The sequence below is a fragment of the Peromyscus eremicus genome, chromosome 6 (genome assembly GCF_949786415.1).
Source record: "Peromyscus eremicus chromosome 6, PerEre_H2_v1, whole genome shotgun sequence".
NCBI classification, from domain to species: domain Eukaryota; kingdom Metazoa; phylum Chordata; class Mammalia; order Rodentia; family Cricetidae; genus Peromyscus; species Peromyscus eremicus.
This window is the reverse complement of record NC_081421.1, coordinates 27,733,129-27,749,153: the sequence shown is the minus strand read 5'-3', so window position 1 is coordinate 27,749,153 and position 16,025 is coordinate 27,733,129. Positions and strand designations below refer to the sequence as shown.

Genomic DNA, 16,025 nt, shown 5'->3' with positions numbered 1-16,025 from the left:
CTCCTCATTTTCTCTTCTAATCTTATCATGTATATAGGAATATTTTCCCGAAGACTGAACATATGGAAGGGCTTGTACATTTCCACCTCTGGAAATAGTAAGTATGTAAGTAACTTGAAAGAAGGGAGCTGGTATTCCTGGAATCGTGTAAGATTCCAGGGCTGATTCAGTGTGACTATTGCTTGTGATGTGGTGTGGCATTGCCCTATGGACTCTAACTAATTCCAGAGTGCATTTTAAAATCAAGTTCTGCAGATATTACCAGGCACTTCCTTTGGGAGAGTTTTTGTATAATTGAAAGCTTAGTGCAGTCATTCCTCTCAAGTGCTGTGAAAGTGTAAAGAGGTTGTCATTATGTTTAAGAAAAATTCAAATAATTCACAAAAGTGCAGGCATGAGGACCAGAGTTCAGTGTCTAGAACCCACATAAAAAAATTAAACAAACAAACCAAAGCAGGTGTAGTGGTGTGTGATTGTGAACTCGGCTCTGGGGAAGCCAAGACAGGAAGGTCCCTAGGGATGACTGCCAGACCCAGGTCCCCAAAACACAAGGTGGACAGCTCTTGAGGAACAACCTCCACACACTGTGCCTGAATGGGTGCACACACACACACACACACACACACACACACACACACACAGGAAAATATTTCTCAGTAGGTATTTGTTAATGTACTTGTTTCTTTTTAGAATTCCTTCAGAGTCAAGAGATCTGATGACAAACCCAGTGATGTCTGTGAACCCTTTACTGACACCATCAGGACATCAGAGGATTCCACTGGTTCCCTCACCATTTGGGCCTCCAATTGTGGACAGGTACATCTCTTCAATCTGATAGTTCAGTCCAAAGAGAAGTCATCATTAGAGTTCGAAACGATGTTAACATTAAATGATAAAACAACATTGGGGCTATCTCAGTGAACTGTACCATGGCACTCTGCTGGTCTAACCTCTAGAACCTAAGGCTCTACTTCCCTTTGATGCTTGTTTGACCTGCTAACCAATAAATAATCACATTTTCTTGGAATGTGGTGGCAATATCAAGTACAAAAACTGCTGGATTGGTCTTCTGAGGCTACCACAACAAAACTCAAATGGTTTAAATCCCAGATGTTTAGGGCTGGAGAGATGGCTCAGCAATCAAAAGCACTGGCCGCTGCTTCCAGAGGACAGGGTTCAAATCCTAGCACTCACATGGAAGCTCACAACAGTCTGTAACTCACCGTCCTAGGGGATCCAACACCCTCTTCTGGCCTTCCTGCTACTACACACTTGTGGTACACATCAGATAAAACATCCATTCACATATATTTTTTTTTAAGTAAAGAAAAAAATAAAAGACACTTGGGTCTCCAGTTCTGGATACTACAAGTCCAAAAATCACACTCCTGCCCAGTTAGTTTCTGGTGAGTCCTGCTTCCTAGCGTGTAGATGCTATCTCCTCCCTGTGTCCTCCCTGTGAGGATGATGGGCACTCTCCAGAGTGGCACCTCTCCTTGGGAAACTCAATCCTATCAGATCAAGGCTCCACCCTAACTAAGTCTATAATATCTGGATCCCTGGATGTCACCAAATCATTCTTTCAGTAGCAGGGCAATTATAAGTATTTTGGTTTTACACTCTGGCAACATTCTGGTTTCCTTCTTTGGAATATTTTGAAGATAAAACCCAATATTTGTCCTTGTTCATGGAATATGAAAATAAATAAGTTGCCCACTGAGGTGGCCAAATGTTTATCCTAGATGGCAAATGCCACTGAGGGACCATTAAATATGAACAAACTGTGTGCTCAGAGCATAATGGCCAGGGTGAGTATTCCCACCATGGCTTCTCCAGTGAGACTTCAGGGCATTTGCACTTCGGTTTCTATGGAGTCCCAAGCAGCTATTAAAAAGTCCAGTACCTAAGTAAATGTCACTTTTGTGTGGCTGTGACCACAATCCCGGATGTTGGCTCACACTTCTGGATGATTCTATCCCAGCAGGGGAGGCATACCACAGCAGAATAATTCACATCATGCTGGGCCAGAAAAGCAGGGACACTGGCCTTCTGCTCACTCTCTCCTTGGATTTCGTCACATTCCCATGAGATCCCAGCCGCATCTCCTGCCCTAGAGAACCTGTCAAGAAGTGTGCCTCAATTTTCTAGACGATTCTAAATTCAACTAGCTTAACAATGAACTTAGATCATCACACTTAGCAATAAACTTCGTATAATTCCTGCCACCGTCTCCTTATTTTGTGTCCTTTTTTCCTCCTAGAGATGTCTTGACCTCCAGTATAGCTCCAACTGATCCGAGCCAGTTTTGTGCTCCCTCCCAGTTTGGATCCTCTGTTGTCCCGAGTGCAAACGTGCCAAACCCGCTGCCGGGCCACTTCTACTCAGGTATGAGCGGCAGCGAGTGTGCAGCGGCACCAGTGTGTGGAGTCGTGTGTGCGGCGGCACCAGTGTGTGGAGCCGTGTGTGAGGTGGCACCAGTGTGTGGAGTCGTGTGTGCGGCGGCACCAGTGTGTGGAGCCGTGTGTGCGGCGGCACCAGTCTGTGGACGTGTGTACGGCGGCACCAGTGTGTGGAGTCGTGTGTGCGGCGGCACCAGTGTGTGGAGCCGTGTGTGCGGCGGCACCAGTGTGTGGAGCTGTGTGAGCAGTGTTGATGCTCAACACTGGAGGCCTGGGCCGTGGTCAAACCCTCACCCTTGGTGCACTTGCTTCCTAGGTTGAGCTTTCTAGGTACCACTGTGTGAGCAAGACTGAGTTGCCCATCCGGGCACCAATATGGTGGCAGACGAGCAACACTACCATTTTACTTATCTTTCATGTGAAGACATGAGGGGTTTCCAAGAGCATTCTCTGAGAGTTAAGTGCTTCAGGCAGTTTCTGACTTGAGATGAGGGTACAGAATAGCTCCATGTAGAGCACCTGATTAGCATGCTTGAGGACCTGGACTCAGTTCCCAGTACCCCAAAACCAAACCAAAATAATGAAATAGCATATGGTCTCATAAGTTGTAGAGAGAATTTAGCTCTTATTCTGATTTTATTCTAGAGATGTTTCATACAGGATAGTAAGTCACTATTTATAATAATGTGCTACATAGTTTAAAAATGCTGATAGATTTCAAATGTCTGCACCATAAAAATAATAAAGATATGAGATGGTAGATATGTTATTAACTTGATTTAACCATTCTCCCAATGTAAGCATTTATCAAAACATCACATTGTACCTTAGAAATATATGTAATTAAACAGGACAAGAAAAGACACATCAAGGAGGCATAGACCATCTTCTCCCTTTTGAAGTATAACAGGAAAAGACTGACAATTCAAGAAAAAACTGAAACGTTATATGCTGTTGATCTGGTGGCATTTATCAGGTTCTAGGCAAATAGTGTAAGATTCTGACACCATTTACCACATGCCAGTCCAGCTTAGGGGTTTCTGCAGATTCTGTTTTGAATTCCTTTATTATTTTCAAGTCTATGCCTCTAATTTGATTGTGGGATGGGGTGGTTCTCTCTCCCTCCCTCCTCCCTTCTTCTCTCAAGGCTGGGGCATTTTACCACCTGAACCCATAAAGACCATGCCCACAAGGAATGAGATGATTGAAAGGCATCACACTGCCAGGTAATTTAATAATATTGTTTTATTTGTCTCCTACTCAATCCATCTGAGCTTGTTTTAAGTAAATTAAATAAATACATATAAATACAATAGAAGAACATAAGAGATATGATGAGGAACACATGCCATCTATACACACACATGTACTGATCATTTACAGAAAGTACTTCAGGAACATTATATAATAAATTATACAAACATGTATATACAAGCTTTTTAATAATAAAAAGAAGATTAAAAAGCAGACAGTGGGGTCTGGGGATTAGAACACTTAGTGAGAACATTTGCTTCGCAAACATGAGGTTTTGAGGTGAGATCCTTGGCATCCACACACAAAGTTGGGTGTGACCACACACATTTTTAATCCCAGGGATTGAAGGTTTGCTGTCCAGCCAGCCTAGCCAAAAACCAGTGAGCTGCCATCTGAGTAAAAGACCCATCTTGAGGGAACAGGATAGTGACATAGGAGGAGAGGTCAGGAGGGCACCCAAGGTCCTGCTGCTGTCTCTGCACATATGTGCACACTTGTGCTCAGGCACACACCACACACAACACATGCACATACCTCCCCACTCCACAAAGTGGAGCTAAGGGTGGCTAGATCTGCATATTTAATAGCTTTCCATTGACCCATAATACAAAATCCTGCCTGCAAATCCTCTGAAATTCCCACTGGCATTTCTGTCTTAAATGGCTTCAGTTCTGCCTGAAGACAGGTGTGAAACTCACCAACTCCACTTCAGGGTATGTCCCCAGGGAATCATATCAACCCAACAATGGTCTTAAACCTGCAGTGGCCAGCAGCAAATAAAGAGCATCCGTGGTGAACAGGGCCTGGCCTGGGAGAGGGAAGGTCCAGGAGGTCACAGGCTGATGGGCAGTGTGAAGTGAGCAGAAGCAAGCCCCCTTCCCTTGCCTGCCCACCCGTCTGCAGTGACCTAGACCCACCAAGCAAGCACCAATTGCGTGAGTCCCGCTGACTATCATTGTGCTACGGAATTAAACACCTCCATGGAGTTTAGTGTCTGGCAAGAAACTGCTGCTGCTACATCATCCCCACACCTGCTAAGGCTCTGTGCACACAGGCAGACCCACAGCCGAGCCTCAGACTTGCTTTATGACGCTCACCCAAACCCCCCACTTTCAGGCCTCCAAAGACCAAGCTCCTTCCACCTCTGAAAGGATTCCCGTCTCCATCAAACAGGCTTCAGACAGACACTGTAATCATAGGAAAAGCAAAGGGAAGAACTTAGGGAAGGTGAGGGCCTGTTAAAATTACATTTCTGGGGCCCCAGGATGGCTCAGCAAATCAAGGTGCTTGATGCCTGGCAATGTGAATTCGATCCTCGGCACACACACAGTGGACCAACTCCCTCACATTGTACTCTGACCTACACACATACACACACACACACACACACACACACACACACACACACACACGAAGGCATGCATGCACCCATCTTTCCATGCAGCCAAAATAAATAAATGTAAAAAAAAGAATTAGATTTCTAATGATTGTCTGGGGTCATGTAAACTATATCATTTTGTTTTTAGGGCAGAAATAGAAATGTATTCTCTTTACCACCAAAGGAGGATGGAAAGAGTTAATCCCCAGGGACTCACTGGCCTGGGGATACCACTCTTTTACGGGTCCAGTTGCCTGGGTGGCCCTGCAGGCTTCCAAGGCAGGAGCGCACTGCCTGCCAGTGATCTGCATCTACACAGAAGCACCCCCCGACATCTTCAGGGAAATCCTATTCTGCTGACAACTAGACCCCACTTTACAGAGTGCTGGGGCCAGAAATACCGACTCAGGAGAGGTCCAGTCTACCAGAAACCTCTAGAGAACGACATTGAGAGTTTCAAACGTCAAACAGAAGAAAAAAGCTCAGGCCAGATGCCTGACGTTCCCTATGAAGAAGAGGAGGGCATCAAGGATCCAGAAATCGAGGTAGACAACAGCCAGAAGTCAAGGGAAATGGATGAAAAGCCGACTTCAGGCCTCGTCAACCCCTGCAGAGAGCTCCAGCCAAGCCAGAGGAAAGCCCCTTCCCTAGAGGCCAAGGCTTGGCATGGTGGGAAGGCAAAGCCCTCTGAACAGGGCTGTGAAGGCTGCGATGAACAGAACGGGGTTGGCCTGCCCGTTTCCATCCTGCCTCCCTCAGGTCGGTGTCTGGGGTCAAGGGCAGGTCCTCGGCAGCTCCAGGGTGAGGTCTTCCCACTGGGGAGGGAACTGTGACAGCCATGCCTTCACATGGCCTTCATTCTCATGTTCAGACCCTCCGTCTACCTCTGTCCCACCTCCACTTTTTAACAGACTTACTTCTTTTTATTCTATGCCTATGGGTATTTCGCCTGCACGTGCACGTGTACACCACGTGCCTGCAGTGTTTGCAGGGACCAGAAAAGATCACTGGATCCTCAGGGCCTGGAGCTACAGGGGGTGTGAGGTGCCTGGGACCCAAACCCAGGTCCTCTGGAAGAGCAGCAGTGATCCTAACTGCTGAGTCACCTGTCCAGACCTTCCACCTCTATTTTCTTAATCCTGTTTTAAATGACTTCTTGAAGTCACTTTATTGTATCACTTCTCACGAGTCATGTTAGAAACACTAGTCTGGATATGTATTGCTGTATAAAAACCATTCAACACAGATTGAGAGGATAGATATGAGAAAGTATGAAAATTTTTAATTAAAATTTTAATTTAATTGTGAATCTCTTTAACACAAACTAGAGGGCTATTTTGTTATGGATTTGGGGGTTTTGTTTCGCTTTGCTTTTTATTTATTTATTTTTACTTTATGTTCACTGGTGTTTTGCCTGCATGTATGTCTGTGTGAAGGTGTCAGATCTCCTGGAACTGGAGTTACAGACAGCTGTGAGCTGCCATGTGGGTGCTGGGAATTGAACCCAGGTCTCTGGAAGAGCAGCCAGTGCTCCTAACCACTGAGCCATCGCTGTAGCCCCGAGGGCTTTTGCTTTAAAGTATAAATTCTATCTCCCCTGTACCCAAGTGTAGAAAAACTACCAAAAGCATAAACCATCAGTTTTGGAAGTATTATTGTACTACAGAGAAACTCTCATATTGGATAGCTCTAGAATTTGTTTAGGAAAAAATTAAAACACAGAGGTTTGGCGTGTCCCCGATGGTCGCAGCTTCCTCTCCGTGGCTGTGATGAAACAGTGTGACCGAAAGTAACTGAAGGGAAGAGTCTGTTCAGGTTACAGTTCTCAGGCCAGTCCCCGGCCACAGGCCACCACCAGCCAAGTCAAAGCAAGAACTCAAGACAGGAGCTTGAGGGCAAGCCTGCTTGCTACTCCACATGGCATTCCCTCCAAGGAGGGAATTCACCTCACAGACAGGAAATGTGTCAGGAACCAAGGCGGACACTGTTTGCTGTCTGGCGGGCAGGTTTATAATAACCAGTTTTTTTATATGGTTCAAGACCACCTGCCCAAGGCGTGGTGCTGCCCACAGTGGGCTGGGCCCTCCCACATCAATTAACAATGAAGACAGTCCCCACAGACCTGCCCACACATAACCTGATCCAGGCACTGCTTCCACTGAGATTGCCTTAGGTAATTCTAGGTTCTGTCAACTCGACAGTTAAGGTGAACTAGGGCACCGATGTAGCCACCACACCAACTACTTCACTATGAAGTTCTTGGCTCATGTTCAGATCATGATGGGCACAGAAGATCACGTAACGTAGAATTGTAGCATTAATATGGAAAAATGAAGTTCACAGAGCCTTTCTGTCAGCACTCAGAGATCATAGAGCGAATCTGGAACTTCTCTGTTCGCTTAGTGTTTTGTCACTGAAGAGACCTTAAGAGAGGAGATAAGCATTTGACAGTGAGTCTGAATATCTTCAGGGAGTTCAAAAATCGGCCTGTATAAACGGAGCACACTGGGACAGACATTAGTGAGTTCATACAGCTAAACGCAAACCTGTGTTCTAAGCGTCTCCTTCTGAATGGACATTTTATACCACATAACAATTTCTTTTCATGTTAAAGGAACACATGAACTGGTTGCCCTTAGGGAAAACCGTTCTTCAGCTGATATTCAGAAATGGACTGTAGATGATGTGCACAACTTCATCAGAGGCCTTCCGGGCTGCTCAGACTACGCCCAGGTAACTTGGTATTTTTGCAGAACTATGAAAGTTTAGACTATTTAATGTACAATGAGTTTTGTCAAACTTCCTACTGAAATCCCTACCTTATGACACTGTCTCTCACTGGAGACGTCTCTATGACTGCTGGACACAGGCATCAGAGAAACCCTGGGAAGCCTATTTAGCTTAATTTTCTGTCCTGTCTAGACTCATGAGAATGGGACTCAGGGGCTAAATATCCAAAAAGAATGAGAAATATTTACTACAGAACCTAAATAACAGAAATATGTACTTTGTCCTAAAAAAAAAAAAAAAAACTCAGTCCATAGACTGTCATGCAAGTGAAAGGACTTGAACTCAATCCCCAGAACACACACACACACACACACACACACACACACACACACACACACACGCACACACATACACATATATACACACATACATACACACACATACAAATACATATACACACACACGCACGCACACACATACACATATATACACACATACATACACACACATACAAATACATATACACGCATACACACATACAAACACATATACATACACACATACAGTGGGAAGAAGTATCTGAATTTAGATTTATTGTTCAGGTTTACAGGGACTTCTACCTACTACTTTCTTGTCCTCTTCTTTCTGAATTAGAAGGCTGTCTGAAAATGAGGGAGAACCCTGTAAGCTCTAAAGTCTGAGGAGGGTGGAGAAGATTTAAAGAGAAAACTTAGAAGTGAGCATAGAAGGCTTGTGAGGCAGGTTGAAGCTGGACATTACAAAGTTAACTGCTACCGACCAGTGAGCGTTTCACATCCGCTTCTTTACCTGCCTGGATATCTACCCATCAGCAGGCTTCCAGCTTCTGAGAGAAAGGTGTTATCACAGACTAGAGTCGGAGCAGACCCTTCTGGAAAGGCTGGTGGATAGCTCTTACCCAGGCCTTCCTTGCCTTTTTCCACCTACCTTTAACCCAGAAGACAGAGGCACTGCATCTGCCTCCACGAGGGGCCATGTTGTCTGTGACGGCTCTTCCCCGACCCCTTAACTCCAACCATTTTCCCAGGGAGTACATCCACACACTGCATCAGGGCTGCACAGTAAATGAGACATAGATGCTGCCCTCAGATCATTACTCCAGGTTGAGTGAGTCTAACAAACAGAACTACAGAGCATTCCGGATATTATTAGTTACATGGCCCTAGAGCCCAGACAAACCAGCAGCTAAAGAGAGACTTATAAGGCTCTGTGTCACCTTTAAACAGTCTTTTATATGCAAATACTCCAACACCAAACTATCTGCGCATGAGACACGGGCTTTACTACAAAACTCAGCAACCAGGCTAATGATTTTCGGGTTTCTTCAGGTATTTAAGGATCACGCGATTGATGGAGAAACACTGCCCCTTCTCACCGAGCACCATCTTCGAGGCACCATGGGGCTGAAGCTTGGGCCAGCACTAAAAATCCAGTCTCAGGTATATAGCAACGATGAAAAGCCCAGGAGAAATGGGCCACGTTATGGTGTTGTAATATTAATATACAGAATACTTATTCAGTCCCCCTTTCACCTTCCCCCTCTGTAACTGAGGATGTGAGAGAAGCGAGGAAACCTAAAAACACTTGATGAGGGTGGTACTCATTTCTAGATGTGGCGGGGAGGCAATAAGCCGCCGTGTGCTGGTGGATGGTTGCAGTTCCGTCTCTTTATAAAGAGAAACAGACCCTGATTTGTAGCTGTCATAGTGTCAATGACTCTAAGTGACAAGTTCATAAATGTCAGTGGATACAGAATTGGGAAGAGACACATAGCAACACCTCATTTCTGAGTACACCATATGTAACAGGCATGTTGTATCTCAGTGTAAATATCTCTAAGAACATAGGTAGCAATAAACAATAATGACAGATAAATTAGGTTTAAAGCAAGAAGCAATGAGCTCCGAATACTTACTACTTCCACTTGCCATATAATTTCATTTAGGCTTATTTAAGTTTTAATGATGGCGTGTTTTAACAACTAGCTTGATAACTCCTAAAAAGAAAAAGAATGGTAATAATTGGCTCCTGAGGGCTGGATAGGCCAACTCCAGCACCGTCAACTGTCACTGACGACTTCACCAGATTCCAACCTCTGGCTCTTCTCCCTGCTTGGCTCTTCCCAATCCAGAGTCACCCACATGGCGTGAAAGGTGACTCCATGCCTAAGACAAATCGTGTCGCTCCTCTGCCACAAACCCTGGAGTCCCTTCAGAGTCAGCGCGAAAGCCTTAGCATTCCTGCTCAGCAGGCACAGCAGTGCAGACTTCCAGCACCCAGCCTGGTCTTCCCCTGCCCGCCAGCAGCACCCTGGGCTGCTGCTCACTTGCTGCTGGCGGCTCCTTCAATGTTCGGACATATTCTCCCCTAGGGCATCATGCTGTCTGGAGGGCCCTGCCTAAGGGCCTTGAAAGGACCATGCAGATGCCATAACAAGCTGCTCAGTCTTCTCTCAGAGATCAGGCCTCAATTTCAGTTTTCTGAGACTTGAGCAAGCAGTTTCTGAGAGGGCTATGACATAGTCCTTGAAGTAGCTCCCTTTCTGCATGTACTCTGACTGCTCAAAGTTCAGCCAGATGTTTACTCTCTGGGGCCCCTCACCAACTTAGAGTTATGTGCAGTACGTGCTTGACCAGCCAGCCCCCATGGTGGCTCAAGGACAAAGCCTGGGACTTGTGCTGGACTGCCCCCAAAGTAATAAATTGTAACCACCAACCAGTAAATTCAAAGGTTACATACCCTCACCCAATTAAAAGAGAACAGAGATAAAAATAAACCAATCTGAGTTGCACCCGTGCAAAACTCCCCCAACCCCCCTGAAGGGCTTGTGGATTTTGCCTTTAAAAAGCTAGCCACACAAAGAAAAAGCAAGTTCCTCCTGGCCTCACGACTAAGAGTGAGTGCTTTGGATCGAGCTTCCCTGCCCGAGGCTTGTAAACAAACAGAAATAAACCATGCTGTTGCATTCTGAACCTAAGGTCTGTGGTGAAGTCTTTGGGGTCCCTATCTGGGCATAACAGGCCTCATTCTTTGCTCCCTCATCTTTTGGAGGGTTTTGTTTGTTTGATTTTGCTTTCTTAGTTGTTTTGTTGTTGTTAGTTTTTTTTCTTTGTTCTGAGGGTCTCAGTCTGTATTCCAGGCCAGCATCAAAGTTACAGAGAATCTCCTGCCTCAGCCTTCCCAGTACTGGAATACAAGCTAGAGCTGCCACGCTTGGTCCTTACCTCCGTCTTTGTTCGATTGCACCTTCTCACTGAGGCTTGCTCTGCTCACGCTATGTAAAGCCTCACCTTGCCCAGCCTCCCTGTAGACTGCTGATATCTCTCTCTCTGCTCTTTTCTCCTCATAACACTTCTGACCCCGACCATAAATATAATCTATTTGTTATATACAGTTTTAATTGTTATTTCCCTCTGTCCCCTTCAGAAGAGAAGGAATCTTTACTCTTTGTGAGCTTAGAGCATACAAAGTCTCATAACAGATCATGTCTTTTTTTAAAGAGTGAACTGTCTCAAATGAAACAAAAATCAACAATTAGTTTGTCCCCAAATTTATGAAAGCCTGCACCTGTTTGCCAGAAATATTTACATCAGGACCTAGAACTTCAGAATGTTCTTTTAGGGCTGGAGAGGAGGCTTGGTTGGTAAAGTGATGCTACACATGCATGAGGAACTGAGCTTAGGTCCTCTGCTCTCATGGGAAGACAAAAAAGCTGGACATGGTGGCGTGCCCCTATAATCCTGGTGCTGCTAAAGGCAGAGACCCCTGCAGCGCCCCGGCCGGCTGGGCTTACCAAATCAGCTGCAGCTTCAGTAAGACTTTCACTAAAAAACAAGGCGGGAAGCAACAGAGGAAGACAGTCGGCCTGGACCTCTGGCCTCCACACGCACCCCCCATACACATAAACATGTACACACACATACACACAGCTCCTCCCCCCACATACATGCACACAACTTTTAAAAGAAAGAATGTCCTGCCAGTATCATTTTTATTTGTCTAAAAATTTTAGGATATAGAAATTCTTTATTTTTAATTTTATGTGAATAAGTGTTATTTCTGCATGTATGTCTATTGCCCCGTATGTGCCTGGTGCCCATGGGAACCAGAAAAGGGAACCAGATCTCCTGGAACTGGAGTTACAGACACTTGTGAGTTGCCCTTGTGGGTGCTGGGAATTGAACTCAAGTCCTCTAGGAGAGCAATAAGTATTCTAGCCACTAAGCCTTCTCTTCAGCCTGGAAACTATTCAGCAGAGCATGGGAGTACCCAGCTGTAATCCCAGGACTTAGGACACTGAGACAAAAAGATAGTGAGTTCAAGTCCAGCCTCAAAGTAAAAAAGAAAGCGAGAGAGGAGGTCTACGGTGAGCACTCAACACTTAATGTCCTCACCAGGGCTCTGACGTGGTGCTGGGTGTTTGTTTGTTTGCTGTTTGCTTTAACTTCTTGTTTTAGAATGGTTAGAAGTAGTAAAGTTGTAAAATTAAGATAGACAGTTTTCCCTGCTCTTCCCAATGTTAGCATGACATCTTAGGTAACAGGAATACATTTGTCAGAACTAAGAACTAACATGGATACAGTGTGGAACTATTTTTAAGTGACTTCCTTTTCTTTAGTGAGGATACTGTCTCTCTTGGCATACTTACAGACAATTCACGGGTCAGTTCTGTTCGACTTTGATTTGTTGTTCTTTTCTGCGTTCCCCCATGTGATAGCTTTTCCTCCCTGAAAACCAGTGGAGCAGTTAGATCCCAGGTACTATCTGCCAGCTGGGGAAGGCCCCATAAATAGCAGTTGTCAATCAAAGAGGAGTCGTGAAGTCCTTGTCACTGGGAACCAAAGTAACAGAGTTGGAAGGCTCTGGTTAACACTCGAGAATTCAGAGGGCGAACAAGCAAGAGTTTGAATGAGGTCTGGGTACCCAAGATGGAAACTGAGGGAATCCTCATGATAGTGGACATGAGCAGGAGTAAAGAACCAGCCCCTTGCTGGGACAGAATCCTAGAGGATGGATCTGAGTTGGGCATGCAAGGAAAAGGGCGGGATTTGGAACTCTACACATTAGCAGAACACAGGCAGCTTTGGGGTTTGAATCATGCAGATGTGGCCTGGTTTCCATCCAGGGCCAAGTTTGTCAAAGCAAGGGTGATGGAACCCCAGTGTAGGCACCCAATGGTTAGTTAGCATCAAGGTACAACTCCCACGACAGCCTGACTGTGTCTCACTGGTGACCGGTAGGTGTTAGAGTTATTTCAAGAATTTTGGCCTGGTCCAAGAAAAGCTGGCTGGCTTTTGGTGGAGACGTAGTAGAGCGGAAAGGTGGGCTAGACCCAGAATGAGACTGATTTGGGGCCGAGGAACCACAGCAGAGCCAGAGAAGAAATGGAGACTGGGAGACACCAGATACCCAGTTTTACAGCTGTAAGTGTCACATGACTCTGAATAACAAGCAAGACCTACCACATACTAGAAGTGCGACCTCCTTCATCTATATAGATGGTCCACGTCTGAAATTACCTCAGCCTCCCTCCCCCCTCCCCCATGGTTTGCAGGGTTTGTTATCAAAAGAATCCAGGCTTAATTACTATAATTATTTTGTCTTCAAAGGTATCTCAGCATGTTGGAAATACGTTCTGTAAGAAAATTCCTTCACTTCCCACGCATGCAAGGCAAGCATTTGATCATCCAGCAGACACATCCCCTCTTTTGGATATTAATTCCTGGAGTGATGGTTTGAGCGTTCCTTGTTCCCAGGATGTAATGATTCCCAAAAGAACTGAGCAAGACAGTATGAGAAATTAAAAATACTCAAAGACAAATAAGTCACTCTCAGTTTTCTAGAGTTGCAGACGTTCCCTGCCATGTGTGAGAGCTTCCTGGGGCCAGGTGGAGGACATGGAGAGTGAGACCATACTCCTAGCATTGTCTTGGGAGGATCTCACCCAACAAGCTTCCTGCCATGCCGAAGTGACCCAAGTGCCAAGGTTCTGGAGAACTGTCCTTAGAGAAAATGCTAATGGGGATGAGAATTCACAAACATCTTGCAAGCCTCAGTCTGAGGCCTCTGTGAGGAACACTCTGAAGAAGCTGAGAGTAGAAACTGAAAAGGAACTCCATCTCCTCACTCCTTCTATCTTCCAACCCTGGTGGAGACACAGGCTCTGATTTGAGGAGGCAGAAGAGGAAGACAGAGAGAAGCTGACCACAGATGCCTGCCTTATCCCACGACAGGCAGTGTCTAGCCCAGGCTAGGCCTCATGAGAGAGAAGTTAGGATTCGTTGGAGGGGTGGGGAAAGTCACCTGTACGCTGCAGGCTGGAAGTAGAGGGAGGTGATGGTCGAGGTGACTGTCTGCTCCATGTCGAGTTCCAATCCTCCACTTAACATTTGACAGAATGACTCCAGAAGGACACAGAGGAATTTGACAATTCAATCAAAGAGGACTAGCCGGCAGGCACAGGAAAAGGTCTTATTTTGAATGTTCTGAATTGTAAACCATGAGAAGGTGTGTCTATTTTTCAGATTCACAGTTCATGTGAACTAACCCTGGCAAGAAGCCTTTCAGATAGCCCACAGTCCCATGGTCTAGTATACTTGCCCTTAGAGTGGGCTGGACCAAAGAGTTCTTCCTAACGTGGCACACCCTTAAGGTCTGGCAGGGATCACTCCTGTGGCTTCTGTCTGCTTTTTATGTCACTTTCCATCTCCAAGCAGCCCTGGGTAGAGAGCTCCATGTGATGAACCTTGACAGTGGACACTCAGAAGCCTGCCAACAAACAGCCTCATGCCATTCAGGTATGAGAAAGTGCGGTAAGTCTTGGCCCACAGCCTGACTCCAGCTCACAAGACCCTGGTCCAGGCTATCAGTCAAGCTTCTGCGGGTTCCTGACCACAGAACTACCATCCCAAACATGCTGTTTCCAAATACTGTGTTTTGGAGAATTTAAACACACACATTTAACTTAGTAACACAAAGAGCACACTACTGTATTGTTATTTTTTTCTCTTTTGCTCTTTTGGGGAGGCCCACCACCCAGCTCTGATCTCTCCTCCCAGTTTTCTCCTTCTATACACACTCCCTGCCCATCCTTTCTCCTGCCTTGCTATTGGCCAGTTCTTTATTAGACCATCAGGTGTTTTAGGCAGACACAGAAACACAGCTTCACAGAGTTAAACAAATGCAATATGAACACAAGTAACATACCTTAAAATATTCTACTACACTACTGAATCCACTTTTGATCTGGAAGGTGAAATTCCAAAGTCCTTTCCCCAGAGTCCTTGCTGATTTAGCTGAGTTTTGCTTCCTTTTATTTTTCCCCATGATAACATTTTTTTCTGATATAAAATTATTTTATGGCATTTCTATGGACATGTGGACATTAGCATGGGTTTTGACTTTGAAACTAGAAAGGGGGGGACAAACAGGTATTGAGGAAGTCAGTTGAGGACCATGGGCATGTGGGACGTGAGAACAGAAAGGAGGCTACTGGAGTGGGAGCGCGTCCAAGGGGTGAGGGGTTAGAGAAACGGGGTGAAAGACCAACAAAACTAGTCTATGTTTGTAAATCTCATTATCAAACCTGATACTTTGTATGTTAATTTTTAATTAATTTTTAAAAACCTGTCATATCATCAAATATGCTTGTAAATTTCTAGCTCAATCTCTTGATCCCTTTCTTGAGGGTCAGTCAGAAAGAAGAAAATCCCCACAAATTTCAAAACTTTATTAATTTTGCTTAAGTTGACAATAAGCTGGTGGATAACACATATTGGGTTTTGATTAAATGTAACTTGCAAAATATCTCAGTCTCCCTTTTTAACTCATCTAATCCTCAGTATGTAGAATTATCTGGACACACAACCTGCTGTGATTCCCAGGTTTCAGAAGTTCGATGAAATGCCCACTGTGGGAAAGCAGGTGCTATGGTAAGAGGTAAAAACTGACGCTTAATTGATACTCTCCTGTGGAAGGGGATCACCGCTCCAATGCACATCATAAATTTCTTATTCCTGCTGATGAATCTGTTGGGCTGGGGACTGCCTGACTGGAGCAGATGTATGTCAGCATTGCTCAGAGGAAAACACTCAGCAACACCAGCCACAGACTACCACCACAAAAAGCACTGTGCTTAATTTTAGATCCATGCATTTAAAAAAGGAATCAGAGATGCTAACAGAAGTCTGCCTGGCTCTGACAACTCTCTGTCAAAAAGGAGATTG

The 16,025-nt window shown here is 45.2% G+C and overlaps 1 protein-coding gene across 1 annotated transcript; it reads left to right on the top strand.

Annotated features, from left to right (window-relative positions):
• The first annotated feature begins 697 nt into the window (after positions 1–697).
• On the top strand, positions 698–15,509 carry Samd7 (sterile alpha motif domain containing 7). The gene is made up of 7 exons (XM_059264686.1): positions 698–816; positions 2,261–2,385; positions 3,547–3,625; positions 5,180–5,790; positions 7,646–7,764; positions 9,129–9,239; positions 13,410–15,509. Exons 1-7 carry the CDS (start codon positions 716–718, stop codon positions 13,602–13,604), a joined length of 1,341 nt encoding a protein of 446 aa, XP_059120669.1. The 5' UTR covers positions 698–715; the 3' UTR covers positions 13,605–15,509.
• The last annotated feature ends 516 nt before the right edge of the window (positions 15,510–16,025 follow it).

Bases quoted from the DNA above. Each gene is read 5' to 3' on its own strand.
- Samd7 (XM_059264686.1), top strand. From the start codon at position 716: ATGACAAACCCAGTGATGTCTGTGAACCCTTTACTGACACCATCAGGA. The intron at 817-2,260 runs GTACATCTCTTC...TTTTCCTCCTAG, and splicing joins GGGCCTCCAATTGTGGACAG to AGATGTCTTGACCTCCAGTA. The intron at 3,626-5,179 runs GTAATTTAATAA...TTTTGTTTTTAG, and splicing joins GAAAGGCATCACACTGCCAG to GGCAGAAATAGAAATGTATT.